The sequence below is a fragment of the Gymnogyps californianus genome, chromosome 21, assembly GCF_018139145.2.
Source record: "Gymnogyps californianus isolate 813 chromosome 21, ASM1813914v2, whole genome shotgun sequence".
Classification (NCBI taxonomy): domain Eukaryota; kingdom Metazoa; phylum Chordata; class Aves; order Accipitriformes; family Cathartidae; genus Gymnogyps; species Gymnogyps californianus.
In genome coordinates, this window is record NC_059491.1 from 1,057,250 (window position 1) to 1,083,837 (window position 26,588).

Sequence of the window (26,588 nt, forward strand, 5' to 3'; positions counted from 1 at the left end):
CATGGGGCTTCCTTGCCGGACGGAACCCAGGTCTTGTGAGCCACCGGGTCCTCGGGCTTTGTCAAGAAGCAGATGCCAGAAGGAAAAGTCGCTTCAGCACGTTTCCCTACGGGCAAAGGAGCGGAAGAAGCCAGGTTTGGTTTTGGGAAAAACCCGGCGACAACCTGCGCTACGTTAGTTGCCCACGGACTGAAGAAACTTGCTGAACTGAACCCGTACCGGAGGGAGCATCTAGGAATGAGAAATCTGCTCTCCCCGCGCAAGAATTCCTTTGCAAGCGTTGTCCTTTGCAAGAAAGAGAGACACCGGCAAGTTGGGAACAGGAGGTGGCCGGGAGCGTCCTCCGTTGAGGAAGAGGCACTCGCAGGTCGTGCTTTGAGAAGGCTGTGAGATCTTCTAGGCGCCCACTGGAAGCACCTTGGGGGGAGAGAGGAGCTGTTGCAATGGAGTTTCGTGCGGTGGCACTGTCATTCATCCTTGCATTGCGAGTGTCTTCTCTTGCTTCTGGGAAGGAACTTCAGCCCCACATGTAAGTAGCAAGAAAAGAATACCCCAGTGTTTTTATAGGGCGGGGAACCGTAAAGCAGAAGCTAAAGACAGCATTTTAAAATCACGGGTGAAGGGAGGAGCGGAGAGAGTGCAGGGGAGGGAGGGCCGGTCTGTGTTTCTTTATCTGGTACCAGGTCTGCATAAAGGGGAATAGAAATCTGAAAATCCGGACAGTCTTTGCTTGTGGGAGGTAACTCGCTGTTTTTAACTGAAATGTTGCTGTTGTGCGAGCGCGAGAGGTTGTGTCGGTAGTTTGACCTTTCTTCACAGACCTGCTATTTCTATTGCACTTCGCGTATCTTTCTTATTGTGTGTTTCGCTCCCCCTTTTGCTGTTACTCTAGCAGCACGTAGTCTGTTCTTTTTCATTCAATTTTACAGTTACCGCTTGGCGTTAATCATTTGGCTTCTTTGGAAAACTTCCTTGCAAATTTGGTCTCCTGCCAGAAGATGATCTCTCGGTGCAGGGGGATTGCTCTAATTCCTTCTGTAAATGAACGCAGTGTCGCATGGCGTGCTAACTCCCAGCTACCCTCCCTGGTGTTTTTAACTTCTCGATTGAAAAGGGCTCCTTTTCAGCAGATATAAAGGTTTTGCAAGAACATGCCTTCTCTCCCCACGCCAGAGATTTTGCGCTCCTGCCTTGACAAGTACTTTTAGGACTTCTGGGATGAGATGCTAGAGAGGAGATGTGTGCCGGAGCGCCGGAGAGAAGAAAACGCCAGCGCCTGGGAAGCGCCGTCGCTCCCCGTAGGGCATGGCTGACGATGCCCGTAACCCCCCCCCCCACCCCCTGGGGCAGGCAGGAACCTTTCCTCGCCGTACGAAACGCCGCCGCGACGGTGCTGCCGCCGACCTCGTGGTTCCTTTCGGCTCGGTTTTTGGGCGTGGGGCGAGCGCGGAGGTGAGGGGCCCGCAGGCTGACAGCAGAGGAGGTCCGGGGGGCAGGGGAACACCGCTCGCTGCGGCAGCTCCCGGCTGGGGACCGTGGCGTTGCTGAAGCGCTGCGTGCGGCGCGCTGCGAGGCAAGCGGCTCGGCAGTGGCCACGTGGGGGGAGGCCGAGAGGAGATGTTAGAGCGAAGCTGGAGGGGGAAGGAAACACACCCTTAATCCCCGAAGGCATTGCCAGGCTCGCTGTAACGGCGGTGTCATGGAACGTCTCGGAGCAGTCAGATGCCAGCTGCGACCTCTACGCTTCGCCACGTCCAAATTATTTAGTTTAACTTCTTTTGTAGAAAGTATTTCTGTGAAAACTCTCGCTCCCTTTTGAAGAGTTGGAAGCAACGGAAGCAGTCCCAAATAATGAACGGCTCCTAACTTATTAAGTCAGGGGCAAATGTTTCCCTCTTCGTTCTTAGTTAAAACTACTGACTCGTATTTGGTGAAGGAGAGTTAGGATTAGAAAAGAAATAAAGTGCAAATGGTATTTTCCTTATTTTCTTACTCACTGAGTTATATGTGTTCACTTGATTTACTGGAATTAGTCTTGCAGCCCTTAGCTCTGAACGAGCGAGAAAGCATCTAAGACAGCAAACTGAATTCTAATTTAAAGCAGTGTTGATAAAATGATGTATCATTGCTCGTGGCAGAGTAGGGTTTTTTGCCAAACACTGTCAGAAGATGCAGATATCATCGGTGTTTGCAGTGACAAGAGTCAGGAAAATAATCCCCTAGGTGCAAAGAAAGCATATGTATTCTTCATCAACCGAGAGTGGACAGAAGGGACAAACACAGAAATCAGAGTCCTACCGCATCGCGTGGGCTGCTGCCTCTTTCCTGATCCATCCTCTCTGTTTGAAGGCTAAAAATCAGCCTTCATGTGCCAGTGGGAAAGGCACTGCTGCGTTTTTCAAGTGGGCTGTAGAGGTACGAAATGTCAGCGGCTTCCCAGCCTCACCGAGGTTTGTCTGTGTTGCAGCGTTATAAATCCACACGGCTTTGGATTTCTGGTGCTGTATCTGAGCCTCGTGGCGGGCTGCAGGTCTGGAGGTTTGCGGCGGGGGCTCAGGACGGAGCGGGCTTCCCGTGTCGGCCGCCGACTCGCAGCGCGGCATTGCTCAACGCGTCCTCTCTCTGTGCGGCACTTTTCCAGCTGTGAATGCGGGTTTGCGATGCTCACCTTGTAGTCCTCCAGTGTTTAGCTGATTCACGAAGGCCTAATGACGTGCTTCTGAGAAATGCAGGTGATATTATTGTGCTGTACGTTTCGGTGGTGCCGGTGCCGCGCTGTTAGGACGCTATCTGATCACAAGAGCATTAAATCCAAGAGTTTTTGGGGGAGGTGGATCGGCTGCCCTTGACAACTGCTTGTGGCTGGCCGACCTGGCAGATTTCTTTTCCCTGCACCGATTTAACGAAACGAGGAGGCAAATACTGTGTATTGCATAAGATTTTCCCGCTCCTTCAGCAAGGAACTGAAGTTGCCCCTCGCCGGCGCCTGTTTAAGCGGTGGAAGCACTGCACTCTTCTCACAGGAGCGTGCAGACCCCCGTACACCTCTGTTTCTCTGTGCCAGGCCAAACGTCTGCGCGGAGCAGGAGCTGGCGATCGTGGGGCATCGGCAGCCGTGTGTCCAGGCCTTCACCCGCACCCTCAAAGTGTGGAAGCAGGACTGCGGAGGACGGCGGTGGTGCACGGGCTACGAGCGGAGGTACGTGTTCTTCCTTCGAGCTTGGTTCGCTCCTTGCGTGATGAAAATCGGTTCCTTCTCACCAGCAGCAGCGGGGAAGGGCGCTTGCCGCTCACTTGGCGTCCCTGCAAAGGGCAGAGCCCGTGGCGCCGGCAGCGGCTGCGCAGCCGGCGGGGTCCGGGCGCAGGAGGTGAGGGCTGGGAAGAGCCGCGCGTGAGCCCGTCCTGCTGCCCGGGCTGTGGTCGGGCACGGGAGGCAGCCTCGGTAACTGCGTGGTACCCTCCGAGGAGCCTTAGTGACCAGACTGCGCGGCTGTGGCTCTCCTCAATCCCCGGCACCTCTCCAGGGATGGAGGAGAGGGTACCCAGCGCCTGGTACCCGGCCTTCAGCGGGTCTGGCGTTAGGGTAACAATGCCGCTCGTTTCGGGGCCGATGGAAACAGAGAGCTACGTGCAGGGAGAGATGCGGCTCTGAACCCGCCAGTTAGCTGTAAATAGGAGAGCTATTTTATTAGATATTTTTCTTGGCTAAAACCAGGAGACTGTGAGAGATTTTGTAAATCCTACGTGCATCTAGCTGGAGGGGTTTCTGACTCTACCTGGCATCTTTGTGACGCTGAGGGTTTTTAAGCTGTTAAGGAATTGCCGAAGAGAAGAGGTATCGCTTTTGTTCGAAAGAAGCTTTGTCGTTGGGGTTAGCTGTTTCCAGTCTTCTGTTCCCTATGATGATGCCACGGTAAGGAAAAGACTTAATCGCATCATGCGCGTTATTCCTGTATCTTTAGATGTCTCGGCTTCAGAGCAGAGGCATCTCAATGCCTCTGTAGTTTTGCAGAGCTGAAGGCAGTAGCTGGGTCCAAGTGAGCTTTATGGTGCACAGTCTAAAAAAAGCCGATAAGCGTGGCCGTCGTGCACGTGATGCTCCGTGGGGACGGGTGGCTGCTGTGGCGGTGGTTAGCAGGCCTGGCTGCAGGGTCGTCGGCTTCCTTGCGCACCGTGAGCAGGACCGTGCTCAGGCCCACGTCGGGAGAGCGTACAGCTCAGCGGAGTTAGGCTTGCGCAGGCAAGAAAGGAGTTTGAATGTACCCTGAGCAGAGAACCGATACGGTTGTTCAGCTAATCGCAGTGTCCCTTGAGTGGCCGACTGGCCTTTACTGGGAGCTGGGAGACCAAGCAAGGAGGGGTTGCAGAGGGAGGGCTACGAACACGTGCAGCGGTGCGAATAATGCGCTTTTCTTACCTGCGCAGCAGCCAAACTGCAACGTGCCCAATCTTCTTCTGCGCTCCAGCTGCTTTTCCGGCCTCATTAGGCAGTTAGAAGCCTTTACAGAATAGTAATGATAGTAGTAGTTTCAAAGGAGCATCTTGGCCTAGAGACAGCTTTTAAGTCTTGACTTTTGGAATTCCTCCTAACCTGTAATGGCCAGTAATTATCTTGGTGATGATATCTGTGTAGTGGTAATAAAGGAGCAAACAGAGTCCGTCTTTTGAGCGTGTTTTAAGAGAGGACTTTGAAATGATAGGTGCCCTGTCTGCTTCTACTTCAAAGGCTGGGAACTCTTCAGACCCAGCCGTCCCTTTAGTTCTTCAACGTACGTTTTTGACATTGTAAATCAAGGAACTGAAAGGAAAACACTTTCTGTCGTGCGTCATTATAAGGATCAGAACAGCCTAGTGCTAAAACTCTGTTCCTGATGAAAATACAGAGGTGAAGCCCAGAGGTGCTGTGAGGGATTTCACCCAAGGAATTTTGAAGGCAAGACAGTAAAAGGACTGTCAGCAGCACTTTCCTCAGGCAAGATTTTGTCCCGCATCCCCTCGCTCTAAGCTTCTTTCAGGAGTTCCCACCGCAGCAAGCTGGTTCCAACAGAGGGAAGATCTCTTGTGCCGAGCGATTGAGGGCAGCGGGGCGCGCAGCTTCGGCATTCGCAGGGATGCTGCGCAGCCTCTGTCCCACCCGCTGGAGCCGCTCCGCTTGGACCCGGCTCCGGCAGCAACGGGGCTCAGGAAGCCTGTTAACAGCTCCGGGATCTGACACACACAGGGCTGGCCTGAAACCGGCCTCGGTGCCTTTGAGTTCATGGATGCGACTGGGAAAATCCCGGCATCTGCTCTTCCTTTGCGGGGTGAAAGGAAGCCTAGCTGCCTAGCCCACCTGCCTGGCGAGGAGCAGCCGGCTGCAGGGGCTGCAGCGCGGGTCACTGCCGTGCAGGGTTCCTAAGCGTTAGGGCTCGTTTCCTAAAATCCCCGGGCATGTTTGGGGTGCTGCAGACGCTGCTACAGTCCCATCGCTTTGCCTAAGCTCTACGTGCGGTTTAGGGGAGGTGGGCAGAGGAGGGAGGGCGGGCTGGGGCAGGCAGGGGCCGGCGGGGCGGCCGAGGGGCTGGTCGTCTGCTGAGTTGGTGCCTTCCAAAACCAGCAGCATTGGTTTTTATAGGACTTGTATCTGGGCCTAGAGCACTGGATCGCAACATTTCCTAAAAATAGGAACCAACCTTGCTCCGCACCCCCAGGGCATGGGTCCTGCCCGCCCGGAGAGCCAGCGTCTGCTCCTCGGCGGAGGAACTGAGCACCCTCTGGGCTGCGCCGCTTGGCGTTCCTGGTAAAGTGATGCTTTTGCCGCTGGTTGTGTCCCTTCCCCGAATTAGGGAGCGGCGGAAGGTAGCTTCGCTCAGCCCTCAGTAACGAAACTCGGAGGAATGACGGCGCTGTCCCAGAGGGGCTGGAAGTGGATTTTCCAGCAGCAGGACACAGCAGGATTTGTAAGCCTGGGTTCCATTAGTTCTGGCTCATTCAACATTTTCTGTGCCAGGGACTCCTTAAAACACAAAAGAAAACAGAAACATTGAAGATAAAGTATCTCCTATGCGGTTCTTTCCAGTCCGCGGCATCCAGATATCCACAGGCAACCGAGGCTGTCAAAATATTTGCATCTCCTTGCGAACCCGCTCGGGCTGACTTAAGGATCTGAAGTGGCCCATCAAGCTCACCGAGACTCGTGGAAATGAGGTTGTTCAGGGTGCTGTCGGGGGCAGAAAGGCGGCCAGGCTTAGTCCTGAGCTCTCCTGCGTTACTATTCCTTGGAAGACCTTCTCCTCCTCGTTTCTGAGCTTACGCCGGGCAGGCGGAGGAGGCTGCTTGCTGCCATGCAGCCCTTCTCGTTTCGGATGGAAAGGACAGCGTTTTCCCGAACAGCCCGTGCGGGCAATGCTTGCTGCGTTAGCACCACCCCGCACCCGTCGTGTCCTCTTGTGCTCCCTGAGGCACCCTGCCCACCGCCTTAAAGCCCTGGGCTGGGCTGGGGGAGAGCTCTTGGTACCAAGAGGATCCAGATGGATCTGCGCCTGATTGCTAGCTGTCCTGGTGCCTGAGAGACTGCAAATTGCTTTCTCAGCTGCTTCTGGAACACGAGTATTTCCTTCATAATTTGTTAACAGCTCGTACAAAAAAATGGGTATCTGCTTTTATTTTTCTCAGCTGTGCTTCCATATGCTGGTTGGCACGAAGAGCAGCCGAAGGTTTCCTTCACGGGAATTAATTGTTCACCGGTCTTTCGGGTTTTTTGTAGAAACATTCAGACGAACTCAAACAACTAGACTGAGTTAGGATAAATATTTTCAGTGGACGTGTACAACACATCTGCTGTGCCAAATATTTGTTGTTGTTTGTCTGATTTGCTTTGGTGGAGCAGTTTCATGTTCTGCCAAAGGAGCTTTTTAAAAATCGGCTTCAAAAGTTTTCTCTGGGTTGCGATTTTCACATACACACAGCATCACATTTCCGGGAAAGAAGCGTCGCTTTTGTTTATTTATGCTTCAGATCAATCCCCGCTTTACTACCCCAGCTCCCACCCTGCGAGTAACTAGTAGGAGCTGTTAAAGGGACCTTCAGCTTCTACCTGAGCGCAGCATCCCCTGCCAAGCCTGCGCCGGCTCTGCCGAGCGGCGGGGCCACGGCCGCCGCTTCTGGAGAGGCGGCTGCGCCGTCGCCTCCCGGTGCCGGGCCGGGCCGGGGAGGGCTTCTAGGTTTTTTTGGGAAGACGGGAGAGACGTGGTCACGCATGTGGCGCGGCCGGCCTGGCGCTGGCTGCGGCGCTGGGCTCGTCGATGTCTAGTTGCGGGTTACCGCAGGGCGCGGCGGAAGGAGAACGGAGGAGGCGAAAGCCCTTTCCATCAGGGAATCGGTTCTGCCAGCCTTAACCCCTAGAAGCCTTGCTATTTAAAACACAGCCGCATGGAGAGCTTTTTGAGTTGCTTGATATTCCCGTCAGGATTCTGACGATTTTTTAGCTCGCCAGCCCCTTGGAGACCCCTGCTCGTGCGCACTAAAGCCGGACTGAAATGCCTCTTGTTCTTAAAATTTACGCTTCCTTTGTTAACGAGTAGTTTGAGAGGGGAGCTCAGAGCTGTGCAATAGTTTAGAAAGGGAGAAAAGAGCCAGGGGTGTTGGGAGGACCTGGCCACTCCAGTCTCTCGTGTTCCCGATTACAGTAAATTAACGAGTGTTTTCTTAGCATCAGCGATCCTTGCTAGACCAGGTGGAAACAACCGTCAGCACATTTGAAAGCCAAACTCCTCGGTTTAGTTACCTCCACAGGTAGAGTTGCAACTTCTGTTCTTTCCAGTTCCCTCCTCCTGCAGGAATTCACGTGGGCCGGGGGGTATCATCTTGTCTTGTTGTGTTCCAGGACTGCCTATTACACGGGCTACCGACAGGCGTACCAGGCGAAATACCGGACGGCATACAGGTGCTGCCCGGGATGGTCCCGGCTCGGAGGGGATGCCGGCTGTCTCTACCGTAAGTATCGCGCTGTTCGGATGAGATGCTTCATTTGCTACTGTCAGGATTGGATTTTTGGCTGAGGGTGCTCATTGCAAGTCCCGTGCCTGCAGCGAATGCTATAAAAAAGTCTTTAAAAAGAGCTGGGGTTTTTTGTTGTTTGCTTCTGGGGTTTTATTTTTATTTGTTTTAACTGTGTGTCAGAAGGATTTTTCTCTGGCTTGCCAGGAAGCGCTGTGTGTTGCTTTCTGGTTTTGGAGAATTTCCTCGTCGCAGCATGAAAGGGTTTTCAGAGTCACATTCATTTATCCGGTTGCCAAATGCTACTGAACACTTAAAATCAAGCCCAAACTGGTGTTTCCAGTGGTGCCACTGGCAGAAGCTCTGGAAAGCTGTAATCCAAGCCCTGAGTGGACTTTGCATTGTAAAAGCCAGTACTTGCTGTCTGTGTGAGCAAAGGTGCCGGTGATGGCTAATGTGCCGGCTACTTGGGCTTACTCAGCGCTCGCGAGAGCCCCTTCCTTGGAAGAGGCGGCCCTTGACTAACTGGGCGCAGGCTGAGAGATGGGGCTGCCGTGCTGCGCTCCAGAAGGCGGGGAATTTCGGCTGCCGGAGCGCGGTCGCTGGTTGGAGTGTGCTCCCTGGCCGTTCCCCGCGCCTCACCCCGCACGGCGGCTGCCGGCCGGATTCATTCGTCACCCTACTCGTAACGGGATGCGGCTCCTCAGCTGCTTTGGAAAGGTGTGTGTGTCAGGTACTACACCCGTTATTTTTAAGACTCGCTGAGCTTGAGATACCCCTGCCAGAGGTTAGAGATCTCCGCAGTCCTCCCCTTCGTCTGCTCCCTCCTTTAGGCAAAGGGCCAGCGTTCGGGTTCGGGGCTGGTGGGATCCAGCAAGGGATGTCGCAGCATCAGCCTCGGAGGAGGAAGCAAACTGCCAGCATGGGCGAAGCGATGGCACTCATAAGGTTTGAAGCGGAGACCCAGAACTGGAGACTTCTGGATTCCATGGCTGGCTTTCCTCCTCTTTTCTCTTTGCTCTAGCGTAATTCTCTGCCAAACAGGCGTGGAAGTAGCTACCTGTGCGGGGAAGCTGCAATATGTGTTCAGATCTGCACGTGAGTCAGGCTAGGGATGTGCAAATATTAGTATACAAGATGATTTTACGCTATTGTTGCAGGAGACAGAGGCAGCGTTATCCTCGTGGGCCCCATATTGCCCCGCGCTGCTCGCCATGGGAGGCAGATGCCGCGTAGCTCCCGGCTCCTTCCCCGAAACGCTGCGGCCACGTCCAGCTGGGGAAATATTTAACTTCAAACTTTGCTTTCGAGATGTTGAGAGCAAAGTAAAATCTGCTCTTGCATCAAACGAAGGTTTATCTGAGCATATGTGTAGAAATAAATGTCGCCATCGAGGCAGAATCAGCACACGCTCCCTGTGATATATCATTAATTCTCTGCCTGGTTGCGTAATGGAGCTCTGATCTTTTCTGAATTAGACTGTGGAGGTGCACTCCTACCCTCACCATAGAAAAGCAGCTTTCGTTTTAAGTAATAGGCAGGTGAGCCGACAAAGCGTTTGGGATCCGACCCGCCTTGCCATGAAGGGAATGAAAGCTAGCCGTGTCCAACTCCGTTGTAAAGGCGATTGCGATTGTAATTGACCTACAATACAGGAAAACGTCTCCCGCAGCCAGTCGTCTTTTGTTCTGTGAAGAGGCTGCGTATACCTTCCTTGCGCTTTGATGCTTGGAGCAAAGGTTTAAAAAAAAAAAAGAAAAAAAAAGTATGTCTAGCAACCAATCTTTATTCTTCCTCTTCAAAAGCCTGCAACACAGGAGAGCAACCCCACCGTGCCAGAGGAAACTCCGTGGGTGCCTAATAGCCCACTGTCAGCGAGCAGATAATGAGCTCAGATGAACTCAGAAAAGTGCGTTCTGTAATGACTTTTCCTGCCGAGGAAGTGAGTAATTCCATCCAGGAAGGAAGCAGAGAAAAGGAAATAAAGCTGAAGAACAGGTTACAAAGCCCTTGCTTTCCCCTTGCTTCCATCCGTTAACCGTGCTATTTCAGAGTGAGAATGTGGGCGACACGATCAGTTAAACGGTATTTTAGCAGGAAGGGCACGAACGTGCAAATCGAGGCCAGCACTGCGCCCTGCGCCACGGCAGAGCGCTGGTTCGCTGCAGACCCCCTCCCAGCTCCGCTCCGGCGGCTGCTGAACTGTCCTAGCAATTGTCAGCCGGCGCTCTCTGCGTTCGGCCACCCCCGGTCCCCAAAGCATCCTCAGTAATAGTCCTCTGACAGGCAGCTTCTGTGTTTTTTCTCTCCTTTTTAACAGCTCCTAGGGACAGCCAGCCCTGGCGCGCTCTGCCAAAGCAGAATGACACCAAGTCAAAAAATTCAGCAGAAATTGCTGCCAAGCTGCCGGTGGGGTTTTGAGGTGGATCGTGACCTTTGGCTGGTGAGCAGCTCGGACAAGATATATGTGCTGCTTCAGGGAGGATCGTGGCTGGCTTAAAACTGCTTCATTAGAAATTTCGGCGTGGCAGGAGGGAGAAAGTCGAATGCGAGAGCATCACTGGCGTGACAGCGTGGAACTGGCGTTTGTGGCAGAGAGGGTTCCGTTCCCAGAGTCCGAGGTTGCCCTGGTCACACCTGGCATAAGCTCACAAGGAAGCGTGTGTTGGATTTCCAGGTGCCTTTCCGGAGCTCACGTTCTACCATCTTTATCTCAATACTTGATTTCTTCTAAGTAAGTCTTTTTAATACTCTCGCAATGCTGAAAGTATGAATGTTCCGCCTTCTGTGTTATGTGTTCACCGGGAGACATGTGTGTTTCTGATGCGTGGGGCTTTGTCTCCGTTCAGCCATTCAGACCTGCTTGAATACCATTAACTTTAAAACCAGGACTGTGCCGTAACCTGAAGTTTCTGGGACAGAAAAAATGGGTATTCCTGTATCTCAAGTGCGACATGCAACAACAGGGAGCTCATCTCTGCGGGCCCTCTGCGCAGTCCGGGGCTCTTCCAGAAGGTGGTTCAGGGTAGAAACTCAAGGTACCTTGCTCTGTGAATCACCTCCTGAGTCCCCCGAGAGCGGCAGAAGAGCAGGCACCGTTTCCAGCCCCTCCACACGCAGCCGGTGCTGGTCTGGCAGCGACTGGGTGAGCGTCCCGCAGGCTGGACCCAGGGAAACGGGACGGCTCTGCCCGGCTCCTGCGGGACGGCTGGTGCCCTGAGCCAGGAGCCTCTGCCCCGATCTGCAGCCTCTCCTGCGGAACGCTTCTGCTTTCTGTGTAACTACAGCCTCGTCCTGAGGAGCTCCCAGCTTTTGGTTTGCAGGGGTGTGATGACTTTTCCTGCTGGTGCCCTTGGCCTTAGGACGAGCATGTTCTTCTGGACCAGGAGAGGGTGTAGGAAGGCCTGGCAGGGGAAATGAGTCAGTAAATATCAGTGAACTGCTGAGGCGGGGAAACACAGCCAGGGCTTTATGTACGTTAGAGGATTTTCTATTTTGTATATAGCAATCGCGAGTCAGCCTGCGTTCGCATTGCTGAAGCCACACCGAAATATGTCAGCAGGATTTGTGGCCCTTCCTATCTGTCTTCAGAGATCATCGGTCATGTTCCAGGAGCACAAAGGTGGGGAAGGCCATCGCTGTTGACAGCTTGAATAGAGCTGTTGGACACCGTGTGATGGAATCACTCCGGTGAGGACATCTTACCTCGCTTTCCCTTGGAGGCTGGCGTCTCGTCACTGCAGCGCTCTTTGCTCCGTACGCCGGACTCTTCATCACTTTTCCTTAAAAATAAAACCAACCCAGCCCCTGTGATGTTTTACTAGGGGAAATTTTCACCACTGCAGACTTGTGTGTAGCCGGCCAACGCCTGCCGCTCTCTTCTGGTTTGAACGTGACACACTGTCTGACATTTGACGGTGATGCTAACTAGCATTATGAAATGGGAGGTCCCAGCACCGTTGTGGCTGCCAGCTCAGTCGAGTTCTTTGGGCTCTCGGAGCCCGCACTGGCGCCTGGAAGAAGAGAGCTTGCCCCGTTGCAGCCACCGTGCTGAGCGCACTCGTTGCTTGCCTCGGCCGGTGGTTGTCTGTAGGAAAAAAAGAAGGCTTGTTCTCCTTTTGCCGAAGCACAGGTTTGTGTCTCTAAGCAGTTACAGGTGAGAAAATGGCCAGTACGGAGCTGCGAGGACAGGACTCAGCGACTCGGAGTGCCTGGGCTCTGCTGGGAGCAAATAACTTGGAAAGAGACGGGAAATTTCATAGAAACACCCTGTAAAACGGCGCTGAAGCCAAGCGATCTGAAGACTACTGGCTCCACAGAGATCTCACGGGTCTCAAAGAATATTCGATGTCGTCGTTCCTCTCCTACTGTGCCATTTGGAATCGGGGCAGCTGCGCTTGCTGCTAACACGCCGGGAGCTGTCAGATCTCCAGCAGATCAAGGCAAGGCAGGGTGCCCCGTTCCCTTGCAGCATGCCTGCTTTTTGTCCCGTCTCTTCTGCTGGTGGCAGAAGCGTGAGGGCTTATTGCGTTTCCATTGCCCTCTGTCTTGGAGCATTCATCCGCCCAGTCCCATTTGGGAAGGAAAAAGGTCAGAAGTCAAGACACCCTTTGCATTTTTAGCATGGCATCAGGTTCTTTCCCTGCCTGATTAGTGACAGATTGACTTTCGGACTAAGCTCCTCAGTTTCAAGTGGCCTCTGAGATGCTACTTAAATTCCACGTGGGTTCAATCACACAGTTAAAGCCCTTGCTGATTAGGATGAGGGGCCTGCCTGTCTGGTGATCCCCACGATCTCTACTTTCAGCTCAAGACGTTGAAAAGCTGAGTCCCACCAAGTGTATAGCTCATGATCTGCACGGAGGAGCTGGAGTTCAGCCGCAGGCAACATGCCTGTGCTCTCGGGCCAGGCCCTGCCACGGTCAGAAATGACAGGATGAGGCAGAAAGGCACCAAGGAGAGCAATAAGCATGGAAGAGGCTAAAGAGGAGACCATTACTAGAAGATTCTGTACTGGTGACCTCGTCGCGGCTGCAGTGTTGCCTGTGGACTGTGCAGGAGGTGCCAGTGCCAGCTCTGCCCTGGCTGCACGCTCCTGCAGAAGCCACGGGCTCTTTGCTCGGGCTGGAACAGCAGCCAGGCCAAGTAGCCTGGGTCCTGACTGGGACCGCAGCTGGGAAGAGCGCGTGGCTCTGCTGCCGAGTGGGATGGAAATACCCGAGTCGATTTTTAAGGAGCTAGCTCAAGGAAATGGAACAGCCTGGGTGAGCACAGCCTGGCCGAGAAGCGGTTTAGCCAGCTCTGGCCATCGTGCAGCCGTGTGGCCAGACAGCTTCCACCGCTCGGGCTGGTGTGGCTCACGCTGCCCGGCACCCTGCACCGCAGCGCGGTTTGCTGTTCGGATCCCTCCGTGGAGCTGCTGGAGGAGCTCGGCTGGAGCTGCTGGTCTAAAGCTTCAGTCACCATCCCTAGTTGTCTTCATCTTGAGTTTTTATCCAGCCCTCGTTAAGATCACGCTTCACTCTGATTTTTAGCTCAGGTAGAGGTAGAGCCTGGCCCTAGGTAAAGAGGGGGAATTAACGTTCCTTTGGTGAGGAGGTGGGAGGACGTATCAGCGTCTGAGACACGATGAAAACCCCTCCGAGCATCCCCAAGGGCTGAGTAGAAAGCAGCTGAATTTTAATTGCCTCATTAAAAGAGAAACTTTTCTCAGTCACAAATGGCCTATTAAAAGGCTCCAGAGTGAGTTACCCCGCACTGAACCGCGTTTCTTCCTGCCAGCTCTGCTTAGCGTTAGCACATCATCCGGCGAGCAGGGAAAGAGCACTCAGCAGGGCCCGCTGCGGTCGCCGGGCTCGGCTGCCACGCTCGCTCCGCAGGCACGGCCGAGCCCGGCTCGCTGCAGAACCCCGGGAGCCCGGCCGCGCGGGCAAGCGTGCACAGGCACGCAGGAGCCGGCTGAGCCGGCGTCGGGGGGAGCGGCTCCATTATTTGTGACACAGTTTGGAAGGCTCGGCAGGAAATGTGTTCGGTTAACAATTTAATTTCCCTATTAGGCTGGCTTTCCTTTGTACATCACCTCTTGGCTCCCGGAGGCCCATTGTTTTGTCAGCTGAAAGGCTTTGACTGAACTTCTGAACCTTTTGCCTGGGATCAAGCCTAGTATTGGTTAAACTTCTAACGTAGGCTCCCCTGGGAGACCATCTTTGTCCACGCGGAGGATGGCCGCGTTGTACCTCCGTGAGCCCGTACGTTGTAGGAGAAACGCTTTTCTCCGTCACTCGTCCGTTTAAATCAGTCTCTTGTCTCTGACTTCCCAAGAATCCCGCCTTGCTAAAAGACATTGTCTGGCCTTCTTCAGGCAGAGGTGGTGATGCTTTCCCTAATTTATCCTTTCTTTCCTGGTTCCCAGAACAGCGTCGTTACCCTTCTCCCAAATTTCATTGCATTAAAATACGTCGCCCTGAATTAGTTTGCGGAAGGCTTGGAAAGCGCAGGGGAGGGAGAGCCGCGGGCCCCTCAGCCCCGCCGGCTCACGGTGTAACCGTCTGTTATTATGATTTCCACTCCGCATGTGCCAGCCTGAAGCACAGAGCAGGGAGTTGTCCGGGTCATTCAGGAAATCTGGGGCACGGCCAAGAATAACACCCGTATCGTCTAATCCCTGATCTGTGTCGCTGCATTTGCTTCTAATATTTTCCGTTGTTGTGCTTTGGGTCTCACTGAACCGCCTCCGAGGGCTGAGCGCTGCTGGCAAACAGGGCATCGTGGAGCCAGGCTGAGCTTTCCCGGGACCAAGTCCGGTTTTTAGGTGATTAAGTGAAGGATTCAGGAGAAACCAAACCACCTTACCATGCAATTTGGCCACGCAGTCAGTTCTATCTAACGATGTCGAGGCCTGAAGGGAAGGAATAAAACAGAAGACGGCCCTTCGCGCAAGACTGGAGCTAGCAAAAACTTCAGGCCGCAGCCCGGGAACATCTTGGCGCGCAGCCGGAGGTGGGAAGCTGCAGTGAAACGCTCGCTGCCCGGAGCTCCTGCTGCCCTGCCGCGTGGGAGGACGCGCACGGGGAGCGTTTGCGATGGCAGGCGTCGCACGGCGTGGCTCGGCTGAGCAGCATGCTTGCGAAAGAGTTTCCCAAGTTCCAGTGTTCTGCACCAGCACGGGATTGATACGGGATCGCCGTGGTCCCCGGGGATCTGTGGCTATGCGAAGTGACTAATGCGTCAGATAAGAAGATAGCTGGCTTTGTGAAACAACATTTCATCGCTGTTTCATCAGTTTGGGTAGATGAGGATTCGGACTTCAATGCTACCTTTGTATTACTAAATAATCTTTTTTTTTTTTTGGAGGGGGGATTTGAAAAATTGTCAGGTCCTTAAAAGAGCCAACGCTGAGGCTTAAGTGTTTCAGCTCTAGTGCATCTAAGGTGCAAAGTTTGGGGAGTTCGGGTATCGGTGAGACTGAGCCTTGGAACGAGCTGAAGTTATCGCGCAGGCTGGCGAGCTGGAGCTGGGGCAGCTGCAAGGCAGCTCCTGCGTCTGACAGCCGGGCCTCAAAGCGGGTGCTCTGACAGTTGCGTTGCAAAGTGAGAGAGCAAACAGCCTTAACGTAGCTACGTGGCTTTGTCTAGTCAGAGCGTGTGTTTTGGTAGCAAACGTGCAGATTTGTAGGATGTCATATTCACCTAAACCTTCGCAAAACCTTCATAATCACCGCAGTTTTGGCGGAAAGCCTGGTGTAAGACAGCATCAAGATGTAGCACGGAGGAGAAATTAGGAAGTCAATTGTGTTTCTGTAGGAAAAACCACAGCCAATATTTGATACGTGGAGGATTCAATGGTAGGAGGAGAGTAGTGGGAAACTTAGTAATGTGCTTGTTAGATGTCCGTGTAGAGTAGGTTGTAACTGATTGCATTATGGTAAGTTATGTAAATACCTGACAATATAGCGCCCAGGGCTTGGCCAGCACCAGGGTTTGACGCAGTGACTTGACTCCCCCTGAGCCCCAAAAGAAAGTGCCGATTTGTCCCTCTCCAAACTACCGCCGGGAAGCAGAGTATTTCAGGCGGCTTCGTGCGAGCTGTCGATGAACTTTGTGCAGCTGATGAAACCTTTCAGCATTTAGGAGTTTTGAGGACATGAATCTGCACTGAGCTAACTCCATCACCGTCGTTGCTTCGCGGAGAGGAGGCTGGGGTGAGGGCAGGGAGAGAAAAGGGACCTGCCCTTACTGCCCAGGTAATCTCCTCTGATTACAGGGGCTGCTAGTACCGCCGAAAATGACTCCCATTTGTGCAACTGCTAGCAGACCTGTAATGAGGAGGGAAGGATTTTTTCAGGCGTGGCAAGCTGACATCGCAAGCTTTGGGTTTCTTTTGCGCAGGTAGTGCCTGCTCTTTCCCATCTCTGATTGTGTGTGTACGTCTGAAAGTTCCAAGTTATCTTTGAAAATGCGTTGGTAACGCTGCGAATGTATCTTCTTGTGTGCACAAAGTGTCCTGCCGACGTGCCCAAAAAATGCAGACGCTTCCTTGCGCTGTTTCCATCTGTGATTCCTTTTTCTTCTGAACGCACAAGCGGTGTTTTGGAGTAGGCACGGAATATTTTGTGCCAAGTATTTGGAGCCATTTTTGAAGCCTGCATGGGGTGCCTTTCCTCCCCAGTTATAATGACACGAGATGAAATGTGTAATCACAGACCTGCTTTTTCTGTCACTAATTAGTTACAGCTTTCGCTGGAATGGGAAGAGAAAGCAGGGGGGCTCCCAACTTGCAAACAGGAGGGCAAAGTTACAGACAGCGTGCGTGTGGAAAGCTCAGTCCAGCGAGCGCCGTTAGAATTGTTTCCAGGTGGTCCCGTGCCGTACGTAGCTTTGTAATTCCATCCCGGGCTTCGTATGTCCAGTCGGTAGCGGCAAAGGTGCCAGTTCATCGCTGGCCTCGAGCAGGGTCCAGAGCCTTCTGGTGGGGGACTTCGCCACCGGCCTGTGCCCAGGACCATGCGCCGCCCTCCACGCCGGCCGGTCCCACCAGTGTCTCTTGGGGTCCTCACTGAACGTGCTTGAGTAGCTGGCAGTTGGTTCCCAGGCTGTACCTGCTGGAGATGTATTTAATTCTCCAGCTTTTTCCTTAAGGCAGTCAGGACATGCAGAACGGGCAGCCTTGCAGCTTTAGAGAAGAAAAAATGGCTTTTCCAGGAGTTTTTATTTATTCATTCATTCATTCATTCATTTCTTTAGTCTGTCGGCACTCACAAGCCCAGGTAACGGTAACGCAGGAGATGCTGCTGCGTCGTTTTCCCACGTGCTGTGAATTTAGCCCGAGGAGTTGCGGACACGTCATGAGAGCGGCCGGGAGCACGCGGGACTCTGCAGTCGGTCTGAAACGTCTCGGGCTTTTTCTTTACAAAGCCAAATCCTTGAAAACGCTCTTTACCCTGACCCATGCAGTCCAGTTTTTTTAAAAGAAAGCGTGACTGCTGAAGTTTCGAGGAGAGGCCGGTTCTGCTGCCGGTCTGGAAGGTGCTTTTCTCAAGTATGAAGAATTGCTGCGCGCACGTGCGCTGCGTCGGCAAAGGCGGCTGCACCTAGCTGGGGCAATTCCGAGCGTGGGTCTGGAGTGGGGTCACTGACTGCTGGCCGTCGGCTTACACCAGCCAGCAACTCCGCTACCCCGACGTGTGCCTCGGGATAGGGATAACCCCTAGCTCCGCTAGCAGGAGAAAAACATTGCACTCATTTTTTTCCCCCTATTGTTTCCACTAAAGCCAAATCTCCTCTTTGCTGCAGCAGAGGAGGCTTGGCATCTTCCGGAGGGTGCAGTATATGTTTGCAGGTTGATGGTTCGCTTATTGTGTTGGCAAGGCGCTTCAGGCGGCGACGGTGCGGGGCAGCAGGCTGTTTCAGCCGGCACGCGATGCGCAGAAAAGCTGCGCTCGGCTCCGTCAGCGTTCGTCTGCTCGCCTGCGTTCTGTGCTCTTTCGAGTAAATCTGCATTTCTGAGCCAACAGGTTTTGGATTGCCAGGTCTGTCTTTTGTCATTTCAGCTACTTTTGAAATAATTACGTTCTCTGGATCCATCCACTGGATCAATAGGCCACGAGGGCCCCTCGCACAGGTGACCGCGACGCAGTCGGCACCTGCAGCGCGTTCCTTCCCGGGATGCGTGAGCTGTAACACATCGGTCCCTGCTGCTGCTCTCGGCCCAGGGCTGTCCCGAATCCAGGCCGGGCTGCGCAGGATCTCGGGGCAGGCGAGCGGGAACTGCTGGACCAGGTACTACCACGACATCTCTTGCACCATGGAGACCGGGGAAGCTCTTTTTGCTCCCTGTTCCCTGGTTCGCCACACCTTTTGTGGAATGTCTTCCTACCCAGTCCTATTGCTCTTGGATTTTGTTACAGTTCGTTCAAGGAAAGGGAAAAGGGAAAGAAAAAGAGGAGGTGCAGGAGAAAGAGAGAAAAGGGAAACTGGCCGGCAACCCGGCTGTGTCCAGATCAGTGAATAGAGAGGAAATTTCGTTGTCTGCATCTTCAAATGGACTTCAGAAGGAAGATAGGCGCTTGTTCTGCGTCCTTGCACTTTGACAAAGCACGGCACGCATGACAGCGTCACTTGTTAACAACATTTCTCCTTCCCAGATGAGCGTTTTCTAGTGGGAAATAGAAAATATTGGCGGCATTTCATGAGGCATGAGGAATACACGTTTCACCGGAAAACCATATCCTTGTTTGTGGTTTTATTTAGATGGTCTGAAAAGGTGGATTTCAGAAGCCTAATTGAGCATTCTCTGTCTCTGTGTACATTTTACACTTCACTTGGTGAGAACAGAGAAGTGTGGCTGCTTGGGCTGACTTACAGTTTAGCTCCATTTCACCCTCTCGTCCATTCAGAAGGTGACGGCACGTTTGGGTAGCCAGCTCTCCGGGAAAGCTCAGCGGAGAGGCGGAAAGCGGCTTCTAGTGGTTTGTTCCTGCAAGATGCCTCCAACTTCGAAATAACTAACTTACCTTTGCTGCCACAAGCTCTGATATGATTCCGCGTGAGTCGTTTTCTGACTATTTTACCCACTTCTTGGCTGGAAAAGCATTATTTCATCAACAACCCTGCAGCTCTGCGGATGTTTGCCTGCGAACTCTCACTTAGCCGCACTTTAAGAAAAGCCCTTAGACATCGCCTAAGGTATTTTACTTCCTATCCTAAATTTTGAGAGACTTTGTGTGCTGTTTGAGTATCGCGTTGTCAACCCAAAAAAGAGTCGCCTTTCAAAATGGTTCAACAGTATTTTTATAACTATTCAAGTTTGCTACAGGGCTGTGGGAACTGAGTCAGTGAATGGGTATTTCTTGGTGCACGTACGCTTCTGATCGCGACCTCAGGAATTATTCTCTCCCTCCTCCTTGCAGCTGCCTGCAGTTACGGGGTTTGTTTCAACGGTGGAAATTGCAGAGAGGGATCTTCGCAGCTCTGTCTGTGCTCCCCTGGTTTCCAAGGACCTCGCTGTCAGTACGGTAAGCAGTCTTTTCAAAGTCTTCCTTTAATTTTGAGTCGGAAGTGGAGAGGCTGAAGAGCGAGGGATGCCCCAATATTTTTTTTATCATCCCAGCCATTGTTTGATCTGCAAGACTCCGCTAATCGGCTCTCTACTTTTTTTGGCCACCGTTTGTGGTGTTTGGGGAACTTGGCTGTTTGGAAAGGAAACGCTTATCGTGACTTGCTGTGAAACATAGCTCCGTCCTGTACAATAGCCTTTATTCCTGGCTGCCATCAGCAGAGGGCTTTGCTGGAATCGGAGAAGAAAGCTGATTAAAGTTGGGTCAAACAAAGAAACCCTGGGGTCGCGGCCCGCGGAGCGAAGCTCAGCCTGGGGGAGCGTGGCAATGGGCTGCCGCGTCAGAAAGGAAAACAGTTAAGCTCTGACTAGCTGGATCAGTTGTATCTTTGGCTCGGCTTTACTTTGGGGCTGCTAAGCTTTATTTAATTAACCTTCGTGCAATATACAAATTCTCTCTTGAAGGTTACTGAGTTTCCTATGTTTGGTAATTCAGAGATGTTCTGATTTGGTAACATGATAGTCTGTAGCAAACAGCCGCTAAAAGCTGGAACGGTTCTCCATGCCTCGTATGCGGTAAGAGAAAATGTGTGCCTCGTGCTGTCGTAGAGGGAAGCCGCTGTCCCTTTCTTCCCTCGAACTGCTAAGACTGCGAGGTACAGGGCAGTAACAATTACTCAAATTACCTTTAGACGATACTGATTTATAACAGCAAATTAAATAGTAAGACTTTTTTTTTTTTCCACTGTCCAGAAGTGTGTATCTCTTCCTTCGGAGACATGTGGTTCCTTGCTCTTTCAGAAAGGGGGGTAGGCGCATGGAGGTAGGGGAGCTGACGTTGGAATAGTCCTCAGCAGGAGCTGGTCTTTTCCCACCGAGAAGGGCTGGGAGAGGAGCATTTTCTGCAAAGCCTGAAACCCTCCAGCCCCAGAGTGACCAGAAGAGAGGGCGGAAAGGGGACCGCGCGAGTTAATCAGTTCAGGGCAAGTGTGTGACTTACTTAACGCTGTGCTTTAAGAGGGCAGATAGATAGGAGGGCTTGCCGCTTCAGCTAGCGAGGAGGCACCCGACCACCGGCTACGCGCGGAGCCGGGCTCCAGCTCCTGAGCCCGCCGGCTCTTGCACGTTTTGTCACGGTGCATCTGTTTTAAAAAACTTCAATTGTTGTTACAAGTGGCAATTTAGAAGTGCTTAAAAGGCCCTTAGGTCGCGTTTAGATCATACCTTTAAAGAAAGAAGATTCTCCGTCAGATACAAACTGCGGATGGGCCAAAGCCTCCTTGGTGCTGTTGACTTTATGCTCTATTCATTCCTCACTCACTCTTTAATACATATTGTTACCTGGAGTTAGAGCTGTGTTTATGACAGCCAGAGGCTTTCCTGGGACTCAGCGGGACGGTGGTTTGTGTGTGACAGTTATGAGTCCCCTGCCCCGTGTGCCAGTGGTGGCACAAGTTCTCAGGCAGGCAATGAGGCGATTTCCTTGGTAAGAAGAAGAAGAAGAAGGAAGCGCCCGGAGCCCAGGGGTACAGCTCATCAGCCCGGCCGCTGCTCTCCTGCTGCAGGGCATCCAAACCGGAGCTACTTCCAGAAATGCAGGCTCCATTTGGCAACAACCGGCCCCTTGGCCAGGCCGGTGTGATTTCAGCGGAGCCTGGGCATTGTCAAGCACAGAGGTGGCCCGGAACGCTCTGACACGAGGCATAAACCCCTCCTGCAGCGTGTCTGAGACGTGTCTGTCGGGCGGTAGGTCTGCATCTCTGCTCGAGCCTCCTGTTACCGGCAAGCTTTCGTCTCTGGTCACGGCGAGGTGGGACGTCTCGCACGGGCTGGTTGTCCTTCTCTCCACGGCATTTGCAACGGAGCTAATGCCACGCACGAGAAATACAGGGTGCTCTGTCCTGTGTCAGCGTGTTGAAAGATCGTCTGGTGCTGGGGGACGGCACGACCTTCTGCTTCTCTTAAGCAACACGATGCGAGCGGTTGCGGTCCGCAGTGGGGGACTGCCGTGCCCTGCAGCGAGGCAGGAGGGTGCGGGTTTCCCTGGGCTGAGCTTTGTGCTGCCGCGCTCAGGTCTAGCACCGCGGAGCCTCGCCTGGCAGCTCGGGGCTGGCACCGCTCCTGCCTCGCCCTGCTGCTCTGCAGCAAACAGAGCCATGCCCAGCAAACAAAGCGATCCGGCTTTAATCCGCCGGTCGCTCAAAGCTCCGTGGCTGTTTTAATGCTAACGGTTTCAATTCTGCTTTTTAAGTGCGGTGAAGAGGATGCTGCTTAGTATAAAAACAATGTTCAGTTTGTTTTGCTTTTTTGCTTGATGTTTCTAAAATAGTCACGCTGCAGACACAATAGTGACGTGAGTCCAAATTATTTATCCCCCCGTGACCCTCTCCTAACTGCAGTCAAAGACGCTGCTCAAAATGCTGCTTCCCTCTCATCCTTTGACCCCCGAAGGATGAGAGCGTGGCTAATTCTCGGAGATGTACACGATCCTGCGCCGCTCCTTAGGCTCGTCTTTGCAGGTGTTACAGGGTTTTCTAGGAAATAAAGAGCCCTTAAATTGTCCCTGCAATTTTTTTCTCTCAGCTTCTCTCAGACAAATTAATAAAACAAACGTCAGGCGTTTTCCTGTACAGAACCTGAGAAGTAAAAAACATTTTCACAGTTGGAAACGTTTAGCAATTCCCGCAGTTATAATTGGTTGCAGCTTTGAAAATAAAGCACACATTTCTGAGACCCCCAAGTATTTTTTTAAAAGGGAAATGACTGGCTTACTTTGGAGGGGAAGAAAATACGTCTGTAGCCGCACCGACGTTACCCCCCTTGGACGAGGGACCCGAAGTTGGTGCTTTGGGTCTGAAAAGGCCAGCCTGTGCATGGCTGCGGATTAGCCTTTTCTTTTACCACCCTGCAAAGCTTTTTGCGGGACCCGCGGGAGGCGGCAAAGGAGGACAACGGCGGCTTGTGTCACCAGTGCGCTGGTGCGGGGCTGCTCCGGAGAGGGGAGAAGGGCAGGGGGCAAATGGGGCGGGAGGGGAGTGCTGTGATCACCGCTGTGGGTTGCAGCTCGCTTCCCCTGCCCCGGATTAACAGGGCCTCGGTGCAAGAAGCCTTTCCCCCTTTCCGGGGAAAAGGATGCTCTCATCAGATAAGAGGTGGCTGTTAGTCAGAAAAATGGGAAAATTATAGTCCCCGGTTAAAAATGAGGTGTGGGTGAACCTCCCGTAGTTGCAGTCTGGGCGATTGTGTAAAGTGCAACCGTGTTTGAGCCTTTTGGAAGTGATCGGTTGAGTTACAGGGGAAAAAAAAAGAAATCCAGGCTTTTTCTGCCGATTAACAAAGCGTGAGTTGGCTGTGTCATGGTTGTCACTTGTATTTCTAAGCAATTCTGATTTTATTTTAATTCTTTCAAATTCTAAATGAGTTGGCTGTGGAACTGTTCTCTCAGGATATTTTACCTTTGTGGTGATGTTTTGGGATGTGTGTGATTTGGAACCTAGAAGCAAAGACCCAAACTGTAAAGCTCGATTAAAAAAATAATAAGGAAGAGCTTTTGAAACTTCCTGAAGTTCTGACCTTTATTTTGAACCTTTAAAACATCTTTACTCAAAATACGTCTTGAGCGGCAGCTCAGAGAAGCTCCTTATCCAATTCGCTCGTCTCTAGCATGCCTGGCAAATTTTAAATAAATGTCTGAAATGCTGAATACCTGTGGTCAGATCCTTACCTTCCGTATTGTGGCAGAGCGGTGGGGACGGGCTGCATTACAGCCAACGAGGGATGGCCAAGGATGCACAAATTACGGCTCTGCACCTGAAGTTAAAGGAAGAAACCAACCCAAACTCTTTATTTGGGAGCGAGCTGATCACAAGCCACAGGGAAGAATGTGAAACAGAGTGGGTAAGCCATTCTCCACGCTGCTTACCCTCGGTTTATAAAGTGTTAATTGTTCTATCATCGCCTTCTCAAACAGCAGAGCCCAGCTGAGCCGGGAGCGTTCCTTTGCATTTGCAACCTCAAATGATTTTCGTTCCCGAGTGATTTACGGCTGGCGCTCAGGGCAGAAGGCTGTTTCCGAGGCCTCTTGTTTGTAAACCTTGCAAAGGCGCCCTTGTCCTGCTTCCGTCAGCAAACCCACCCGGGCAGGGCTCGCTGGCCGCTTCGAGGGCTGGAAGGACGGAGACGGGCCTTCGAAAGCCCGGCCCCAAGCGGGACGTGCTGGGGGGCTCAGGACTTGCCCTGTTTCCCTTGTCTCCTGGTAAAGCAGCGGAAAAGGTAACGCGATCAACACCGGTTCGTCCCCTCGGTGAAATTTTCGGCCAGGGCGCGTGGTGGACATGCGAGAGGCCAGCACGCTGACGGGAAGAGCCGTTTCTCTTCTTGGGGCACTGCTCCCGAAGCCTCGGCCGCTCCTGAAGACGAACCCCAAACCCGCTGATGTAGGCTCTGCAAATGACGGAGCGTTTTCATTACCTGCAGATGAAGGAGACGTACAGACACAGTAGACTGGGAGTGTTCACTTTGCAAGACAAGTTACTTTGCAAGCGCCTTCAGAAAGCTTTCCTAGCTTTCAAGTTTCATTTTAACCTTTGTTTCCATCCTGCTTTTAAACAGGTGTTGCTCCCGAAAAACTCAGAAGGACCGATGAAATTGCTGTATTAGCCCCAGCTCGCAGGAAACGGACTTTTTTTGTCTGTTTCTTGATGCTTTTCAGTATTTGTAGCATTTTCCAAAAGCCACGGTCCTTGCCACAGAGAATGTGCTGATTGAGGATACGGGAAGATCCCAGCCACAAACTCATCCTGCCCTTCATCTTAATTTCTTATTGACTGCCATAAATGATTTTTCTTGGTAAAGCCTTCTCTCGACAAATTTCTGGTGGAAACCTAATTGGCTGGATTCGCATCTTCTCTTTCACTGTTAAAAGTACTCTGGGTGGTTAACTTCTGTGCCGGTCGGTCAACGTTTGTGCTGGATTTTAATGCCAGGACGGGAGGCTGGAGGCTGCTTCAGAGAAGAGAGCTTTGGGGAAAGACACATAATGGTTGATCAGGGTGTCATTTTTCCTCATCTGTCACCTATAAAAGAAGCTATCCTGGTACTTGAGGAGATGCTACCTTCTTGAGAAACAGTTCCTCAGGATGGAGCTGTGTAGCATTTGGCGGGGGTGAATCCGAGTGCGGTCCGGAGGGCGTCTGACGAGGCCGCTCGATGAAAACAACAGGCAAATAACCCAGAGGGAATGAAGTTGCCCCACAGCGATATTCCGTGGTGGCATTCGTCTTCCAGAAATCTCTGTGTCTGATCTTAATGGTATCGCTTTTTCTTTTCTGGAAAGAAATACAGACGTGTTTGTTTTAAAGGCAGGACGTTCTCTGTCCTGGCCGGACTCTTATCATACCTTTCAGCATGGGATATTTTTACTGGCCAGCCTAGAGCAGCAGCAATCCTGTGCTTCCCCTGGCTGGAAAACAGGCGGTACCCGATCAGTCTGCCTTCCAGGGGTGAGATGCTGTCCTTCCTGGTCTCCTGAGCTGTTGAAAGTGATAATATTTGAGCGCTCTCCGTCTCGCTTCGAAGGCAGACCTCTCAACAGGGCTGCGCGAGCTCTCTCAGGAAGGTCTGCAGTACATCTTGTTTAGCCGTCTGGATTTCAACGCCTTTTTTGTTGCCTCTTGCATCTCGGTGGCTTTTTGATCCCGTAAAGTGCTGTCAGCATAGAGATTTCTCTTCTTCGTTTCCCCCTGCAGCGTGGCATTCCCTGCCTGCCCTAAGCGGGGCTTTGCTAGCGCAGCAAACCAGAGGAAGAGGTTGAGCTGAACAACAGCGTAGGGGCTGCAGCGGCTGTTTCTGAACTGAAGAAGCAGCTGGGTTGTCCTGAACGCCTTCGTTATCTTCCACGTCTGCTAGATGAAAGGGTTGTAAATGGAGTGTTTGAGGTTTGGTTTGCGCTGAGACTCTCTTTAGGAGCTCCCTTCTTTGAGCTTGGACGTAAGTGACCTTCCTGTACGGGGCTCCTTGCTGGGAGGGAGGGGGTGTCAGAAAACCTGGGCTCTGCTCCAAGCCTGCCCTGCCTCCCCGGGGCTCCGGGGACCACCCGCCGCTTCGGGGTCCGGTTTTGGTGAAGCCGGCGTACCCGAGTGAAGGCGGCGGAGCGGCTCCCCGCACGGCGCCGGCGGCGCCCGAGACCTCTGCACGCCGCGGGGTCGGGACCGGCCGGCCGCGGGCCGGGGAGCGTAAAGGCTGCTGTTCTTTGCATCTCGTGCTGTAAATCAGCTGCTTGGCTTCAACGTTCGCTTACTGAAAACTTCGCGGCGGAGTGGATCGTTTCAGCAACACTCAGGCGTTGGGGGCTCTCGTGCGGGCACTTTGCTGTGCTGGAGGGACGGGAGCCTTCCTAATTAGCCCGGCTGCGTTTTGAAGGATCGGCCAGACCAAATCTTCTTTAGCTTCGCACAAAGGAGAGGTCAACTGTAAGCAAGCAGGGCCCGTGATTAGTGGCTGCTTTTGCAAGGCCAGCTGAAATGGCTTTGTCGCCGCTTCAGCAGACCGTTATTGTCTCTTTCTTTTATAGCACTGCCCTCATTTACACAAGCGTTTGACATGCCCGCAGTGTTGTTTGATTGACTAATGACCCTATTTCTCCTGCTAATCTCTTGGAGCTGTTCAGTTGGAAGCCTTTGTGGTGTGCTAGGGCATGGGCTGCTTGGGCGGAGGGGTGGGAGAGAGGGCTTTGCTGCAGCCTTCGGGCTGGACGTGGTTTTCAAAGAGAAACACAGGACTGCAAAGCACTCGAAGGCGCTGAAGTCAAAACGGGAAAGGTTTTGTCTTTGGAAGCAAAAAGGAAGGCGCCTTGTAGACTCTTCTCGGATCCAGGAGCCAGAGGCTTCCTTCCGAGACGGAAAGACACCGCCAGCGAGCCTGCACGTGCGGTAATGCTTGTTTGGGCTCGGGTGACTTCCCTGGTCCAAGGGGACCCCGGCGCCCATTTCCGAACGACAGTAGCAAGACATTGTGTTCGATGTTTCATGGTTTACAGTTCACAAGGCCGGTTTAAAATC

General features: G+C 52.7%; 1 protein-coding gene across 1 annotated transcript in view; it reads left to right on the forward strand.

The window, feature by feature from the left end:
• Positions 1 to 511: 511 nt before the first annotated feature.
• MEGF6 (multiple EGF like domains 6) overlaps positions 512 to 26,588 on the forward strand; it is a 107,579-nt gene continuing 81,502 nt past the window's right edge. Inside the window, 4 exon segments of the mRNA XM_050909388.1 lie at positions 512 to 529; positions 3,065 to 3,199; positions 7,865 to 7,974; positions 19,385 to 19,489. Coding sequence (XP_050765345.1) covers positions 528 to 529; positions 3,065 to 3,199; positions 7,865 to 7,974; positions 19,385 to 19,489 — 352 coding nt within the window. The 5' untranslated portion in view covers positions 512 to 527.